This window comes from Panthera tigris, chromosome E2 (genome assembly GCF_018350195.1).
Source record: "Panthera tigris isolate Pti1 chromosome E2, P.tigris_Pti1_mat1.1, whole genome shotgun sequence".
Taxonomy (NCBI): Eukaryota; Metazoa; Chordata; class Mammalia; order Carnivora; family Felidae; genus Panthera; species Panthera tigris.
Genome location: NC_056674.1, coordinates 42,669,694 through 42,685,976, shown reverse-complemented (window position 1 = coordinate 42,685,976; position 16,283 = coordinate 42,669,694). Strand labels below are relative to the sequence as shown.

The 16,283-nt window shown below is 38.0% G+C and overlaps 1 protein-coding gene across 11 annotated transcripts in view; it reads right to left on the bottom strand.

The window, feature by feature from the left end:
• The window catches only part of LRRC36 (leucine rich repeat containing 36), a 58,285-nt gene that overhangs the window by 25,505 nt on the left and 16,497 nt on the right, over positions 1-16,283 (bottom strand). For all 11 annotated transcript variants that reach the window (XM_042968330.1, XM_042968328.1, XM_042968324.1 and 8 more), the window contains 3 exons: positions 14,244-14,332; positions 4,280-4,407; positions 2,002-2,047 (listed from right to left, as the gene is read on the bottom strand). In XM_042968330.1, coding sequence (XP_042824264.1) covers positions 2,002-2,047; positions 4,280-4,407; positions 14,244-14,332 — 263 coding nt within the window. The remainder of the gene's footprint in view (positions 1-2,001; positions 2,048-4,279; positions 4,408-14,243; positions 14,333-16,283) is intronic.

Genomic DNA, 16,283 nt, shown 5'->3' with positions numbered 1-16,283 from the left:
TAAGACTTTAAATGATTCCTACAAATAGTTTTTCAAATATATAGCAAATAACCAAAGCAAAGGAACAAAAAAGGAAATAAGACAACACAAGTATGAGGAAAAAACAAAATGACAACAACTTCAGATATTAGAATTAACATCCAGTGTATGCAACAGCTATGTTTACTATGTTTAAAGAAATATTAAAAAAGCTTTAAATTTTCTGTTTATACAAACTGACCCAGAAGACTTGGAAAAAGAAACAAAACTTATAGAACTAAACAATAAAACTATTGAAATTAAGAACTCAGCAAGCAAGCAGATTAGACACAACTGAAGACAAGGTTAGTGAACTTAAGATGGATCAGAAGGAATTATCCAAAGTGCAGATCAGACCAAAGAAAAACAAAAACCAAACATGAAAAATACAAAAGAATAAGAGACAAAGAGGACAAAGTAAAGATCTCTAACATATATTTATTTAATCAAAATTCCCAAAAGGACAGAAAGAAAGGACAGGACATAAGGATACAAACAACATTTGAAGCACTTTCCAGAATTATTGAGACACAATTCACAGATTCAAGTGTAATAACCACCAAACAGAATAAATAAAAAGAAATCCACATATCATACTGTAACTGAAGAAAACCAAAGACAATTGGAAAATCTTAAAAGCAGCCAGAGAAAAAAAGACAATATCCTTGCAGGAATGACAGACCTCCAGCTGACTTCTCAAAAGCAAAAACAAAAGAATACAGTGGAATAACTTCAATTTTCAGAAAGAAATAACTGCCAACTTAGAAACTTATAACCGGCCAAAATACTTTTTAAGAATAATGGTAATGGGGGTGACTGGGTGACTCAGATGGTTAAGCATCTGACTCTTAATTTCTGCTCACGTCATGATCTCACAGTTGTGAGATCCAGCCCCACGTTGGGCTCTATGCTGGGCATGGAGCCTGCTTAACATTCTCTCTCTCCCTCTCCCTCACCCTCTCCCCCACTCACACTCTCACTTTCTCTCTCTCAAAAAAATAAAAAAAAAAAAGAATAATGGTGAAAGAGAGGCATTTTCATACAAACAAAAACTAAAAGAATTCAACACAGTAAACCCACACTAAAGGAAATTCTAAAAGATGTACTATAAGCTAGAGAAAAATGATCTCAAAAGGGAAATCTAGGATGAAAAAAAGAAATAAACAAAGTGGTAAATACGAAGATAAATCTAAATGAGCACTGGCTGTATAAAAACTATTTCATATGGGTTTAGAAAGTATAGAGAATTAAAATCTATAATAATAATACATAAATTGGGAGGGAATAAAAGAAGTAAAGTACTTTAAGTTCTTTAAATTATCCAAGAGAAAAGTTAAGGTATTGATTAATTATTTTGTAATTTTTTATGTTTATTTTTGAGAGAGAGAGAGAGAGAGAGCGAGCGAGCAGAGTGCAAGGGGGGAGGGGCAGAGAAAGAGGGAGACACAGAAGCTGCAGCAGGCTCCACACTGTCAACACAGAGCCCAATGAGGGGCTCAAATTCACGAACCGGGAGATCATGACCTGAGCCAAAGTCAGATGTTTAACCAACTGAGCCGCCCAGGCAGCCTAAGGTATTGATTAATTTTTTAATTATAATAGTGAAGGGCACATATTATAGTTTAGGGAATAATAGTAAAAATATTGAAACAGTATATAACTTATAAACCAGTAGGTGGGAAAAAATGGATGAATAAAAACATAATAAATCCAAAAGAGGACAAGAAAGATAAGAAAAAGTAAAAAGAAACAGTCAGCCAGTACAAAAAATCAAGAACAAAGGAAGTCAGAATATCCACTCTTCAACCAGTAAGGCCTTACAGGTCACTAAGCTTCCAGGGCAGCCCCCTACAAAAGCAGAAAAGAGTTAGTTGACCCTGTAGGGCCCTAGGGCTGAGACACCTCCATCTTCTCCCAAATCTCATAACATCTGGATTTCTCTGATTAGTGTGGAGAAAAATACTCCCTGCACAAAATATTTACCATCTTCTTGGTGATTGTCACTTGGGACCTCCCTTCTTGCCACTTCCTGCAATGAAAAAAAAAGTTTGAATGTTTAGGAAAAGGCAGTCAATGGGCATCCAAACATGAGCTTACTAGATAGACCAGGGGTTCAGAATACTTTCCTATTAGTAACCAAGTCTATCCTTACAACCTAGGGAAACAGACCTTCAAGCAAAGGTCCTAGTTTAAGCCTGTTTAAAAATTTTTTTTAATGTTTATTTATTTCTGAGAGACAGCACAAGCAGGGGAGGAGCAGAAAGAGGGAGACACAGAATCTGAAACAGGCTGCAGGCTCTGAGTTGTCAGTGCAGAGCCTGACGTGGGGCTTGAACCCATGAACCACGAGATCACGACCTGAGCTGAAGTCAGACACTTAACTGACTAGCCACCCAGGTGCCTCTTAAGCCTATTTTTAAATAGCCACAATCCAAAAAGATTCTAGAGCTGCTTTGGAGTAGGTAAGGAGACTCTCTGAAAAGACAAAATAGCCTCAGTTGGTAAAAGACATACCAGTGAAATACTGCGTTTTTTCTGCTTTAAATAGCTCAGCATAGAAGTTAGATGGTTCACATTTTCCAACTTTATTTTTTCTGTTTAAAGAACTCTTGTATTTATTTTACCTTCTGATAAAGCTGAGCATCAACTACAGGTGTTACTGAGAGTTTTAAGAGATTGAAAATTAATTTAGGGCATAATTAAGCAAGGATTAATACAAAAGAGAAAGCCATCTAGGGTTTGCTTTTTTATTTTTATTTTATTTTATTTTTTTTTAACGTTTATTTATTTTTGAGACAGAGAGAGACAGAGCATGAACGGGGGAGGGTCAGAGAGAGGGAGACACAGAATCCGAAACAGGCTCCAGGCTCCGAGCTGTCAGCACAGAGCCCGACATGGGGCTCGAACTCACTGACCGCGAGATCATGACCTGAGCCGAAGTCGGCCGCTTAACCGACTGAGCCACCCAGGCGCCCCGGGTTTGCTTTTTTAAATATCATCTTCAAGTTTTCAGTTTGGTAGTTATAGAGAAGAAGAAATCCTACTTATTTCTTAAACTAAAAGAATATATAGCAAGCTATTTAATTTCCTTTTTGTCTGTCACTTCCAGTAGTTTCAATGAAATTGTGTTTTTTAATTTAAAAAGTGTTATTTAATTTTAACTGTATATTATTCTTTGTCTCCATTTCCTTTATTATTTTTAAATTTTATTTATTTATTTATTTTGGGAGAGAGAGAGAGCAGGGGAGGGGCAGAGAGAGAGAGAGAGAGAGAGAGAGAGAGAGAGAACCTTAAGCAGGCTCTGTGCCCAGCACAGAGCTGGACATGGGACTTGATCTCATGATCATGAGATCATGACCTGAGCCTAAATCAAGAATTGGATGCTTAACTGACTGAGCCACCCAGGCGCCCCATACTCACTCATATAAATGAGGCTTATATAATGGTTGTATTCCCCTAACCAATTTTTTTCACTAAAAGCTCATTAATTTTTGCCTCATCTTGCATAAATAATCTCTACCTCTCCATTGTCCACAACTTCTATGCCACCTTTATTTACCCCTAACTTTTCCTCTTTTATGTTCCAATGAACAGGCAGCTTTGGGAAAGCTACCCTTGAGATGTTAAGATTCAGTAATGAAAAGTCAGAGGTAGAAAATTTAAGGAAGTAAGGTAACAGGAGATGGAGACATTGGATAGAGAAGAGAAATTTTATGTTTTTTTTTCTTTATTTTGAGAGAGAGAAACAAGTGGGGGAGGAACAGAGAGAGAGGGAGAAAGCTAATCCCAAGCAGCATGGAGCTGGATGTGGGGCTCAAACACACAAACTGCAAGGTCATGGCCTAAGCCAAAATCAAGAGTCCCACGCTTAACTGACTGAGCTACACAGGTGCACTGAGAGGAGAAATTTTAAAACTGGCCAAAACATCTGTTTGAGAGCCAAAATACTTGGCATAAAATGTGCTAAAAGTGCTAAAAGTTGTATACATAAATATACTACATTTGATAACAAATTAGTAGGGGAGAGGGAAAAGGGAGATTGAAATTAATGGAGAAGGTCCTCTGTATTGTCTGTTCTTTCCTTTAATTTTATTTATTTATTTACTTACTTACTTACTTTTTTGCCCCTTTTTCCTTTTAAAGGGTCTAAAATGCCTTTATCAAACAAATGCTCTTAGATCTCCATAGATAGAGAGTCCAATGAATTATTGGTATTAATCATTGAGTAGTCAATAAATCAGCAGTAAAGTGAACACATTACCTGTGTCCCCAGTGAGTAAGTGTCCAATTTCTGATCTGCTATACCATTGTCCTGGGTTGCAGAAGTACTCGTGAGAGAATCCTTTATTTCCCGGTTGGGGAAGGGAATAAAAAGTCCTTTGTTTGAGTCTGTGTTAAAAGAAAAGGCATACAATGAAGCACTGACCAGATTTCAAAGGCAATATGCCTTATGGAAAGATACTACTGGAAGGCAAGTCACAAGATTGAGAGTTAGTTCTGGTGCCACTACCTAGAAACCATGTAAACTTGGGCAAACTGCTTAACCTCTCTGATTTTCTCCATTGTAAAACAGTGATGATAAAATCTAGACTACCTATCTCTTAGGGTTGAGGTAAGGTTAAAACAAAGTAATGGGGTATGTCAAGTTGGCTCAGTTGGTGGAACATGAAGTGTGCAACTCTTGATCGTGGGGTTGTGAGTTCGAGCCCCACACTGGGTGTAGAGATTACTTAAAAATAAATCTTAAAAACAAATAAACAAAACTATATACTAGTCCTAGCCACCCTAGAAACTGTTATCAAAAAGAGCCAGTTGGGGGGCGCCTGGGTGGCTCAGTTGGTTAAGTGTCGCACTTCGGCTCAGGTCATGATCTCACGGCTTATGAGTTCGAGCCCCGCGTCAGGCTCTGTGCTGACAGCTCGGAGCCTGGAGCCTGCTTCGTATTCTGTGTCTCCTTCTCTCTCTGCCTCAATCTCTCTCTCTCTCTCTCTCTCTCTCTCTCAAAATGAATAAACATTAAAAAAAAAGAGAGAGCCAGTTAGGATTTTTATTAGATTGGAAGACTTGTACAGAAGTTTTTGCACACTCTTGATCAATACTTATTAATTGTAGAATTCTGGGATCTGGAGTCTTCTGGGGGGAACTTGAATGAAAATAAGAGTTTCTTGCTTAGGGAGGTGTTTCCCCCTAGCAGGATTATGTAAGCATTAAGATAGTTTCAAAAACTTGGGCCTTAGTCAAACAACGTGTTCTTCTGCTAGTTTTTTATTTGTAGGCTCTGGCAACAGAAAGCTGCTGTAAGCCAGGGCAACTGAGAATACACAGTGAATAAAGTCAGCTTTTTGAAAATCCAGGCCCCTTAGTTCATTTGGGGCTCTAAAATGCTTCCTACTTCTTTTTTTTTTTTTTAAGTTTATTTTTTAAAATTTATTTTTGAGAGAGAGACAGAGAGAGCGAGAGGGAGAGGGGCAGCGAGAGAGGGAGAGGGGCAGAGAGACAGGGAGAGAGAGAATCCTAAGCAGGCTCCATACTGTCAGCATGGAGTCCAATGTGGGGCTCGAACCCACATGGCATGAGATCATGACCCAAGCTGAAACCAAGAGTATGATGCTTAACCGACTGAGCCACCCAGGTGCCCCAAATACTTCCTACTTCTGAGTTGCCTTATGGGATTGAAATTGCCTATTCAGTATGAAACGCTCTTCTACCATTGTATTTGACAGAATTACTTATAAGCTCTTAAAATTTTGTGCTCCTTGGCTCCTACTACAGTAGTAACACAGAAAAAAAAAAGTAAAGCAAAAATTACTGATCTTAACCTGATTCTTAGTAGATAATGAGAATGGTTAGTAAGCTGTGACTTTGGGTTCAGACTTCCTCTTACTCTTATCCTACGGAACAACACTTACACTTCCCAGGTGTCCAAGACCCTGCTCCATCCTGTTTCCTTCTACTGTACTTATATTCTTTTTCAGATTCACAGGTTCTTTTTCTTTCAACGCACCTCTTTGTTTAAGCAAATTTCCCAATGTCCAAACTCTTTGCTGAATGCTACCAGACCTTCCCTTTATCACTTAAATCTGGATGACCCTAAATCTAAATCTCCACTCTGATCTCTGATTTGATGTCCAGACCTAAGGTTCTTGAACTTTGTCCAAGGAGTGCCTCCCTCCCAGACAAATAAGAAGTTGATATTTTCTAAACCAAACTCATTATCTTCACTTCTAAGCCTACTTTTATGGATGCTCCCCCACCCTCCACTCCAAACTGCATCTCTATTGGGATTACTACTCAACCAATCTCTCAAGATAGAAACTAATTCTTTGACTCTCACCCATCTCACATACTAATCAATTAACAAGTGTTATAGAATCACTTTTTTTAATGTTTATTTTTGAGAGAGACAAAGAGAGAGAGCACGAGCAGGGGAAGGGCAGAGAGAGAGGGAGACAGAGGATCCGAAGCAAGCTCTGTGCTGACAGCAGAGAGGTCAATGTGGGGCTTGAACGCACCAACCGTGAGACCATGACCTGAGCTGAAGTTGGACGCTCAACCGAGCCACCCAGACACCCCTAGAATCAGTTTTTTGGGGGAGAGGAGAATCTTTGTTTTAACTTCGTTTACACACCATATAATTAACCCTTTACAGTATACAATTCAGTGGTTTTTAGTATATTCACAAAGTTGTCAACCACAACACTATCTAATTTCATTATCCAAAAAGAAACCCAGTTAGCTATCACTTTTAATTCTCTTCTCCTTCCCAGCCTTTGGCAACCATCAATATACTTTATGTCTCTATGGATTTTCCTATTCTGGACATTTCATATAAATGGAATAACATAGTATTTGGCCTTTTGTGTCTGGCTCCTATCACTTAGCATGATTTTTTTCAAGATACATATTGTACATGTATCAGTACTTCATTCTTTTTTATAGCTGAATAATATGCCTTATATGCATATACAATATTTTGTTTATCCATTCATCAGCTGACAGACTTTTGGGCTATTATAGATAATGCTGCTTTCGTTCTTGTACAAGGATGATTGTGGTGAATTTTTCTTTGCTATTCTATTTTCCTTAAGATGTTACTTTACTTTAAGTAATCTCTATACCCAACATGGGGCTTGAACTCACAACCAGAAGACCAAGAATAACATGCTCTACCAACTGAGGCAGCCAGGCGTCCCTTTGCTGTTTCGAAATAAGATACCCATCAGATCAGTAAGTTTTAGATGTAATTCTACTTACAGGTAAAAGGAAATGGCTAAAAGAGTGAGCAGGGCCCCTTTCAATTCACAGAGTATGTGTGCTATATGCACACATATTATCTTTAGTAAGGCATTCATTGTTCTTCAATAATTGACCTTTTTACCCAACATAAACTTTCTACTCAAACTACATGGTCATTCAATTGTCTCTATGACCTGCTATACTCATTACCACTTTCACACAGCTGTTCACACAAATCCCACCAACCACAATGCCCTCCTCCTCTTCTTAGGCTATCCCAGGGTTCACCAGCCTTTAAGGGCTGATGACTTTGTTTCCACATCTGCTACAAAACCTTTTCACCTCTGCTCCTAGCAGTCTGAGCTTCTATAGCATGTGTCCATCCACATCAGTGTTTCTCAAATTCAATGTTCTCATAAACTCTGAGAATATGAATCCAGTTTGAGAAACTTCAATTTAAGAAGCTCAGTATATAAAAAGATACTTTAAAAAGCAGATTGTATGGGTGACAGTTTGGCAGTTTCTTGCAAACTAAACACTTGGTATTTACTCAAAAGAATTGAAAACTTATGTCCACACAAAGACTGCACATGGATGTTTATAACAGCTTTTTTCAAAATTGCCAAACCTTAGAAGCAACCAAGATGTCCTTCAGTAGGTGAATGGATAAACTGTGGTATATCCAGACAACATAATATTATTCAGCACTAGAAAGAAAGGAGCTATCAAGCCATGAAAAGACATAAAGGAATCTTAAGTTGATAATACTAAGAAGCCAATCTGAAAAGGTTACATACTTAATGATTCCAACTATATGCCATTCTGGAAAAGGCAAAACTATGGAGACAGGGAAGATGGCAGAGTAAACAACACTCTGCATCTGTCTTCTGCAAGCGCAACAATTACATTGGCAGAATCTGTCTGATGTAACTATTTTGGAATTCTGGAGTCTATTGAAGGCGTTCAGTTTCCAGGGGAAGACATGGAAGTTAAATTGAAGTTAACTTCAGTCCTGTTCAGTTCTTAGCAGTAGCAATAGCAACTACTCATGTCCCACCCCTCATGCAAAATAATGAAGTTGGACTCTTACCTAAGATCACACATAAAAATTGACTGAGAATGGATCAGACCTAAACGTAAGACCTAAAACTATAAAACTCTTAGAAGAAAACAGGACAAGTGCTCCATGACATTGGATTTGGCAATTATTTTTTTGGATGAGACACCAAAGGCAAAGCAACAAAAGAAAAAAACAGACAAATTGAACTTCATGAAAATTTAAAATGTTGTGCATCTAAAAACAATATCCACAGGGTAAAAAGGAAATTCACTGAATAGGAGAAAATATTTGCAAATCATATATATGATAAGGGATTAATATCCAGAATATATAGAGAACTCCTAAAACTCAACAACAACAAAAACAACTTTAAAAGTGGGCATTAGGGACAACTGGGTGGCTCAGTTGGTTGAGTATCTCACTTTGGCCCAGGTCATGATCTTGCTGTTCATGGGTTTGAACCCCGCATCTGGCTCTGTGCTGACAGCTCAGAGCCTGGAGCCTGCTTCAGTTTCTGTGTTTCCCTCTCTCTGTAGCCCCACCCCTCCCCATTCACCCTCTGTCTCTCTCTCTCTCAAAAATAAATATTAAAAAAAATTAAAAATAAATAAAAGTGGGCATTGGACTTGAATAGATATTTTGCCAAAAGAAGATATACAAATGGTCAAAAAGCGCGTGAAAGATGCTCAACAGAGCACCTGGGTGGTTCAGTCGTTAAGCATCTGACTTCGGCTCAGGTCATGATCTCACAGTTTGTGAGTTCGAGTCTCACATTGGGTGAGCTTGAGCCCTGCTTTGGGTGAGCATGAGCTCTGCTTTGGGTCGGCCCCGTTTCTCTCTCTCTGTCCCTCGCTCACTTGTGCCCTCCCCCCCAAAAAAAAGATTCCCAACATCACTAATCATTAGGGAAATTCAAATTAAAACCACCAGATACTACCTCATACTCACTAGCATGGCTACTATTAAACAAACAAACAAATAAAAAACAGAAAATAACACATGTTGATAAGCACGTGGAGAAATTGGAATTGCTGGTCCAACTGTATGGTGGGAACGTAAAATGGTACAGATGATATGGACAATAGTATCACAGTTTCTGAAAAAATTAAAAATAGGGGCGCCTGGGTGGCTCAGTCGGTTAAGCATCCGACTTCAGCTCAGGTCACGATCTCGCGGTCCGTGAGTTTGAGCCCCGCGTCGGGCTCTGGGCTGATGGCTCAGAGCCTGGAGCCTGCTTCCGATTCTATGTCTCCCTCTCTCTCTGCCCCTCCCCCGTTCATGCTCTGTCTCTCTCTGTCCCAAAAATAAATAAATGTTAAAAAAAATTTTTTTTTAAAATAAATAAAATAAAATTACTATATGACACAGTAATTATGGGCCTATCCTCAAAGAAGTGAAAGCAGAGTCTTGAAGAGGTATTTGTGTACCCATGTTCATAACAGCATTATTCACAATAGCTAAAACGTGGAAGCAATCCAAGTGACCATCAACAGATGAATGGATAAGCAAAATGTGATATATACAAACAGTGGAATGTTATTCACTCTTAAAAGGAAGGAAATTCTGACACATGCTATAACATGGATGAGCCTTAAGGACATTATGCTAAGCAAAATTAGCCAGTCACAAAAAGACAAATACTGTATGATTCCACTTATATGAGGTACTTAAAGCAGTTAAAATCATAGAGAAAATAGAATGGTGGTTGCCAGGGACTGCAGAGAGGGGGAAATACAGAGTTACCATTTAATAGATATAGTTTCAGTTTTACAAGATGAAAAGAGTTCCCGAGATGATGGTGGTAATGGTTGCACAACATTATGAATGTATTTAATACCATAATAATAATAATTTATATTTATTTATATTAAATATTTATAATATTTAAGTGTAAGTGAACTGTACACTTAAAAATGGTTAAGATGGTAAATTTTATATGTATTTTGCCACAATAAAATAATTGGGAAAAAACCCAAAACTATGGAGATAGTAAAAAGATCAATGGTTGCCAGAGCTTTGAGAGGAAGAAGGGATGCCTAGGTAAGCAGAGATTAGGGCAGTGAAACTATGCTGTAGGATACTAAAATGGTGGCTACATATCACTATATATTTGTCAAACCTGTAAGACGTACAACACCAAGAATGAACCCTATTGTAAACCATGGGCTTTGGGTGATAATGACACATTAATATAGGCTCAGCAATTGTAACAAAAGTACCACTCTGGTTCAGGATGTTGGTAGTGGTGGAGGCTGTGTGTGTGTGGAGGCAGGGGAGAATACACAGTGAATACACAGTGAATACACTGAGAATACACAGTGAATAAAGTCAGCTTTTTGCATCAAACAAGAACGCAAAAGTAATGGATCTCACACTGCCTGTGGACCTCTGAGTGTATCCCTGGACTGAGTCCTTAGTGCTGAGTTTGAGGAACACTGATCTCTACCATTCACTTGATGTTTTCATATGCATCACCTGGGATTATGTTACTTAGGTCTTTCGTGTTTGTCTCATGTTCCTAATGATGCTGCAAGTGATTCAGGGAGTGGTTGAATTTTCTATTTCCAGAGTACATATACCAGGATATATATATATATATATATATATATATATATATATATATATATATATATATGCATTATGTGGATTTACAAAAACATGAAAATTTTTTTGGTTGAAGAATCAAAAACACTTCACTAAAGACAATGGACTTTGAGTTGGGTCACTTAAAAAAGGGTAGGATTTTGATTAAAGCATACCAAGACAGAATTAGTTCAGGGGCAGAAGAGGGAGAAAAGAATAACTATCTGAGGAGGAGACAGTGGTTTGATGTGATTGCAGAATTGGAAACTGTAGTTCAGAAACAGGAGACAGGTTTCAGGTTAGGATGAAGATATAAACTGTGGTCATAGTTTAAGGGAATCTTGTATGTCAAATTAAGGAGTCTTAATTTAGTAGGTGAGAGGAGCCATGTAAATTTTTGAGCAGGCAAGTATAATTATCACAGCTGAGTTTTATGAAAATTAATCTGACAGGAAAGTACAAAATGAACTGAAGGAAGAGACCAAGAGGTAGCATGGTGTAATGCTTAACAGGACTTTGATGACAGATGGACCAGAGTTTGCATTCCAGCTCTGCCACTTTCTGTATGACTAGAACAAGTTATTTTACCTTTTTGGGTCTCAGTTTCCTCAACTGTAAAATAAGGATAATTATAACCACCTTCAAGGATGTTGTGAGGATTACATGAGATAATGCACAGAGTCTGGCCCAGAGTTTACACTCAATAAATGATAGCTATTACGCATGCCTATTAAGAGACCATTAGGAAAGGAAAAGGAAGGCTCATCAACTGTGGATCATACTATAGAGTATAAATGTTCAGCTGGTCTTTAGGAAAGGAGCAGCATCAAATCTCAGTATGGTTCTAAGCCTGAGTACTAGGAAAGTGGTGGTAACACTGAGGAAACCCTAGTTACTGTTTAGGGCTGGAGGAAAGGGGTTCATTTGGTTTTTTAACATGTTTGGTTGAAGGACTAGAAAGTTTACTAGTGGAGATTCTAAGTATATACAAAGTTAGATTGATCTATCTATCTATATTAAGATTTTATTTTTAAGTAATCTCTACACCCAACATGAGGCCCAAACTTAAAACCCCAAGATCAAGAGCCACACATTCTACTGACTGAGCCAGCTAGGTGACCTGAGATCAATATATTTAAGAGTCATCTAGAGGGAGGGAATAAAGCAAGTTTTACAAATAGATCAGTAAGGGCAAATAAAGAAAGAAGAGAGCCTACGGGCACCTGGGTGGCTCAGCTGGTTAAGCGTCTGACTTTGGCTCAGGTCATGATCTCACAGTTGGTGAGTTGGAGCCCTGCATCTAGCTCTGTGCTGACAGCTCGGAGCCTGCTTTGGATTCTGTGTCTCATTCTCTCTCTGCCCCTCCCCCACTTGTGCTCTGTCTCTCAAAAATAAATAAATGTAAAAAAGAAAGAAAGAAGAGGTCTAAAGACATAGGCTAGGTATGTTTATTTTGGGGCTATGGGAAAAGAGAGAGGAACCTTCGAAAGAGTCAAAGATCATGTGGTTAGGAGAATAGGATGAAGATCTAAGACAATAGTTTTGCTGCCCATTCTAAATGATTGGTGGGAAAGCACTGTTTGGAACTGAGCTAGTGGAAACTGTCCTCCAGAAAGTTTTCTCCTAGCTTGTGGCACAACGATTAGCATGGCATAACCACTTTAGTCATATTGAATTACCAACAGTGCTTACAGGCAACAATCCCCAGGGGTCTAGCACAAACATGATTTTCAGTGGAAAGCAAAGCTGTTTAATGTTTCAAAGTAGCAACATAAATTTTATATTAAAAAAAAAATCCAGGCAACAGCTGGAGCTTCCAAGAACCTTTAGAAATGGGCCCTGTGTCTAGCAGAGCAGTTTTTTCTCAGGGGAGACTGTGCACTTTAAAACATTTTAATTCATGGAGTGAATTTTTATGTGTGCTAATGATGTAATATAACATAAATGAAGTTTAATTCAGCTAATACAAAGAGACAGTCAAATTACACTTCAGTGTATCTTTGTCATTCTGGAAATTGATATATAAATGTTTTTACCTAGAAAAAAGACAGGAAGGTTGTATACCAAATTATTCATTGGGATTCTCTCTAGGGGACAGGCTAATAAATGATTACAAAGCTGTTCTTCATGCTTTTCAGTATTTTCCACAATTATTACAATAGAATTTCATCAAACTTTAAATATAAAAAAATGCTATTTAAAATGAAATAAAGGGAGAGCCTGGGTACCTCAGTAGGTTAAGCATCCGACTTCGGCTCAGGTCATGATCTCACAGTTCATGAGTTCGAGCCCCACGTCCAGCTCTGTGCTGACAGCTCAAAACCTGGAGCCTGCTTTGAATTCTGTGTCTCCTTCGCTCTCTGCCCCTCCCCCACTTGCACTGCATCTTTCTCTCAAAAAATAAAAAAACATTAAAAAAATTAAATAATAAAATGAAATAAAGCAATCCATGCTCCATGGCATGTGTGCACTGAGGCTTCCAAGAAAGAAAAATAAAAATCACACTTCACTATGGCTTATTTTACCATGAAATCATGTTAAAATTACTTGTCAATAAATGTCAGCCAGGATAGATAAGCAGTAAGGAAAACAAAATACAGTATGTTATAAACTGGAAATTCTTAATGTCTAAACTACATACTCCATCTATTAAAGTTATTGCTGGGATTTTAGGGATTAATTTTTAGAGGTTGTAAATAATTTGGTATATCCTTAAGGGGACAGAGGCCTCTACAAAATAAAATTTTCTCAAATAAAAGGTCATCTAATGAGTGCTAGGTTAATCCATAAGGGTCCACTGCATGTATTCTCTTGTGGAAAGCTTTCTCCTAGCCTGTGCCACAACCATTAATGTGGTATAACCACTTAAATTATATTGCACTACCAATAGTGCTTACAGGCAACACTCACCAGGAATATAACACAAACACAAGAGATTCTGCAGTTGCAAAGGTTCAAGGTGGAGAAGCACAGAAGGTCCAGGTTTTAAGCTACATTGATGCAGACGAGTCACCAGTCTCTGGCTAATGAATCAATCACCATAAGCAATGCTCAGGAGTCATGGGGACTGGCAATGCAACTTTCAGAATGTACTGAATGTAAACTGATATAAATGAAACTGAATTCTGACTATAGCTTGTACTTAATAGGTTCTGGTTTATGCCTGCTCAATAAATAGGGCTCCTTCTGGCAGTGAGAGAAGGGAGGAAAAGCACAGTCAGTAAATCTTGTGCTTACTGCAAATCTGTTATTTCTCAACTATTTTGTCCTCATCCTACCCAAGACTGCCCATAAAAACTGAAATAACTTATGTCTTAAGCATTTTGTGATCAGAGACAAAACTTACCAGTTTCAACTCTGTTATCAATATCAGCATTGACTTTTGATGCAGAACTCTCATCTGTCATGCAGCTTTTCATTGTCTTCTCCCTAGAGCTGCCACATGGAATAATTTATTTAAAACCCCAATTTAAAAGAAAACGCAAAAGAAGGTTTCTGAGATCACCACTAAATGCTATTTAGAAAACATTAATTCATGGTGATCAGATTTTTTCCTCAAATGATCTAGAAAATATTAATTTCACAAAGTGTTTCAGTTAAAACCTATTTTTAAAAAAAATTTTAGTGTTTATTTTTGAGAGAGAGACAGACAGAATGTGAGTGGGCAAGGGGTAGAGAGAAAGGGAGACACAGAATCTGAAGCAGGCTCCAGGCTCTAAGCTGTCAGCCCAGAGCCCGACACAGGGCTTGAACTCATGAACCGTGAGATCATGACCTGAGCCAAAGTCAGACACTTAACTGACTGAGCCACCCAGGCACCCCCAGTTAAACCCTACTTTTAAGGTCATAATATTTTTACTGGGAATAGTGAGAGAGGAGGACACTATAGTTCAGCCTTTAAAGAATGAAAGCCAGAACATTCAGACACCGTTTTCTTGACACAAACTTAGGTCTGAATGATTAAGGGAATATTTTCTTTTGAATTAAAAAACTCATAGGACACAGAAAGAAAGGTTCTGCTGCCAAGAATTACAGTGTGGACAACCACAGCCATTAGTTTAAAAAAAAAAAAAACAGACAAGAAAGCAAGTTTTGCATTTGATTGAAGTAGTATAGTAAAATATAACTACAGTAAGTACAGATTGGGAAGTACAGACAGCCTAGACTATGAGCTAGGCACTTTACACCCACCATTTTATTTAATCATAAAAGCTCCCCTATTATCTATTATCTCCATTTTATAGGTTGGAGGAACTGGGACTCAGAAAGACTTAAAAAAAAATCTTTACCCAAACAAAACAGATGAACATAGGGGAAGGGAAGCAAAAATAAGATAAAAACAGAGAGGGAGACAAACCATAAGAGACTCTTAAATACAGAGAACAAATTGAGGGTTGTTGGCAGGGTGTTGGGTGAGGGGATGGGCTAAATGGGCAATGGGCATTAAGGAGAGCACTTGTTGGGATGAGCACTGGGTGTTGTATGTAAGTGATGAATCACTAAACTCTATTCCTGAAATCATTATTACTCTACATGTTAACTAACTTGGTTATAAATAAACAAACAAACAAACTTAAAAAAAATATTTACCCAAGGTTGGAGAGCTAAGATATTAATGTTAGGACTGGGCACTTGAGTAACATTTTACCTCTGGTTTTGCAATCACTATGTGATAACTAAACAGAAATATGATAGTGCTAACTATCTGCCTTACTAGAAAATGTATTCAGTTACACATTAATTCATCTCTGTATTTCTACAGTAAACAGGGTACCCCCAATGAATTAAAATAAGAATTAGGTCACAATATATATATAGAAATAACTTTTTAGAAACATTCCATTTCTTTTTACAGCAGGATAAATTTTACTCTATGTAAAAATCTCAAAATAATTAACTTAAAAAAATAGAGAACTAAAAAAATATGTAGGGAACTAAAAATGCTCTCTGAGGGCTATGTTATAAACATATAAGGGGTTAGGGGTGCCTAGCTGGCTCAGTCATGTTTAAGCGTCCAACTCTTGGTTTCAGCTCAGGTCATGATCTCATGGTTCTTGAGTTTGAGCCCCATATTGGGCTCTGCACTGACAGCATGGAGCCTGCTTGGGATTCTCTCTCCCTCTCTCTCTGCCCCTCCCTCACTTGTGCGCGCTCTCTCTCTCTCTCTCTCTCTCTCTCTCAAAATAAATAAACTTAAAAGAGAAAAGAAAAAAAACTTATAAGGGATAAGAGCAGAGATAGGCAAAGAGAAGGATCCAAGACCAACAGACACTGACTTCATTCATTCATTATTCAACAAATTGTTTCTTAATACCTTATATGTGCCAGGCTGTTCTAAGCACTAGGGATACTGCAATAAACAAGACAAGCAAAGTCCTAGTTCTCA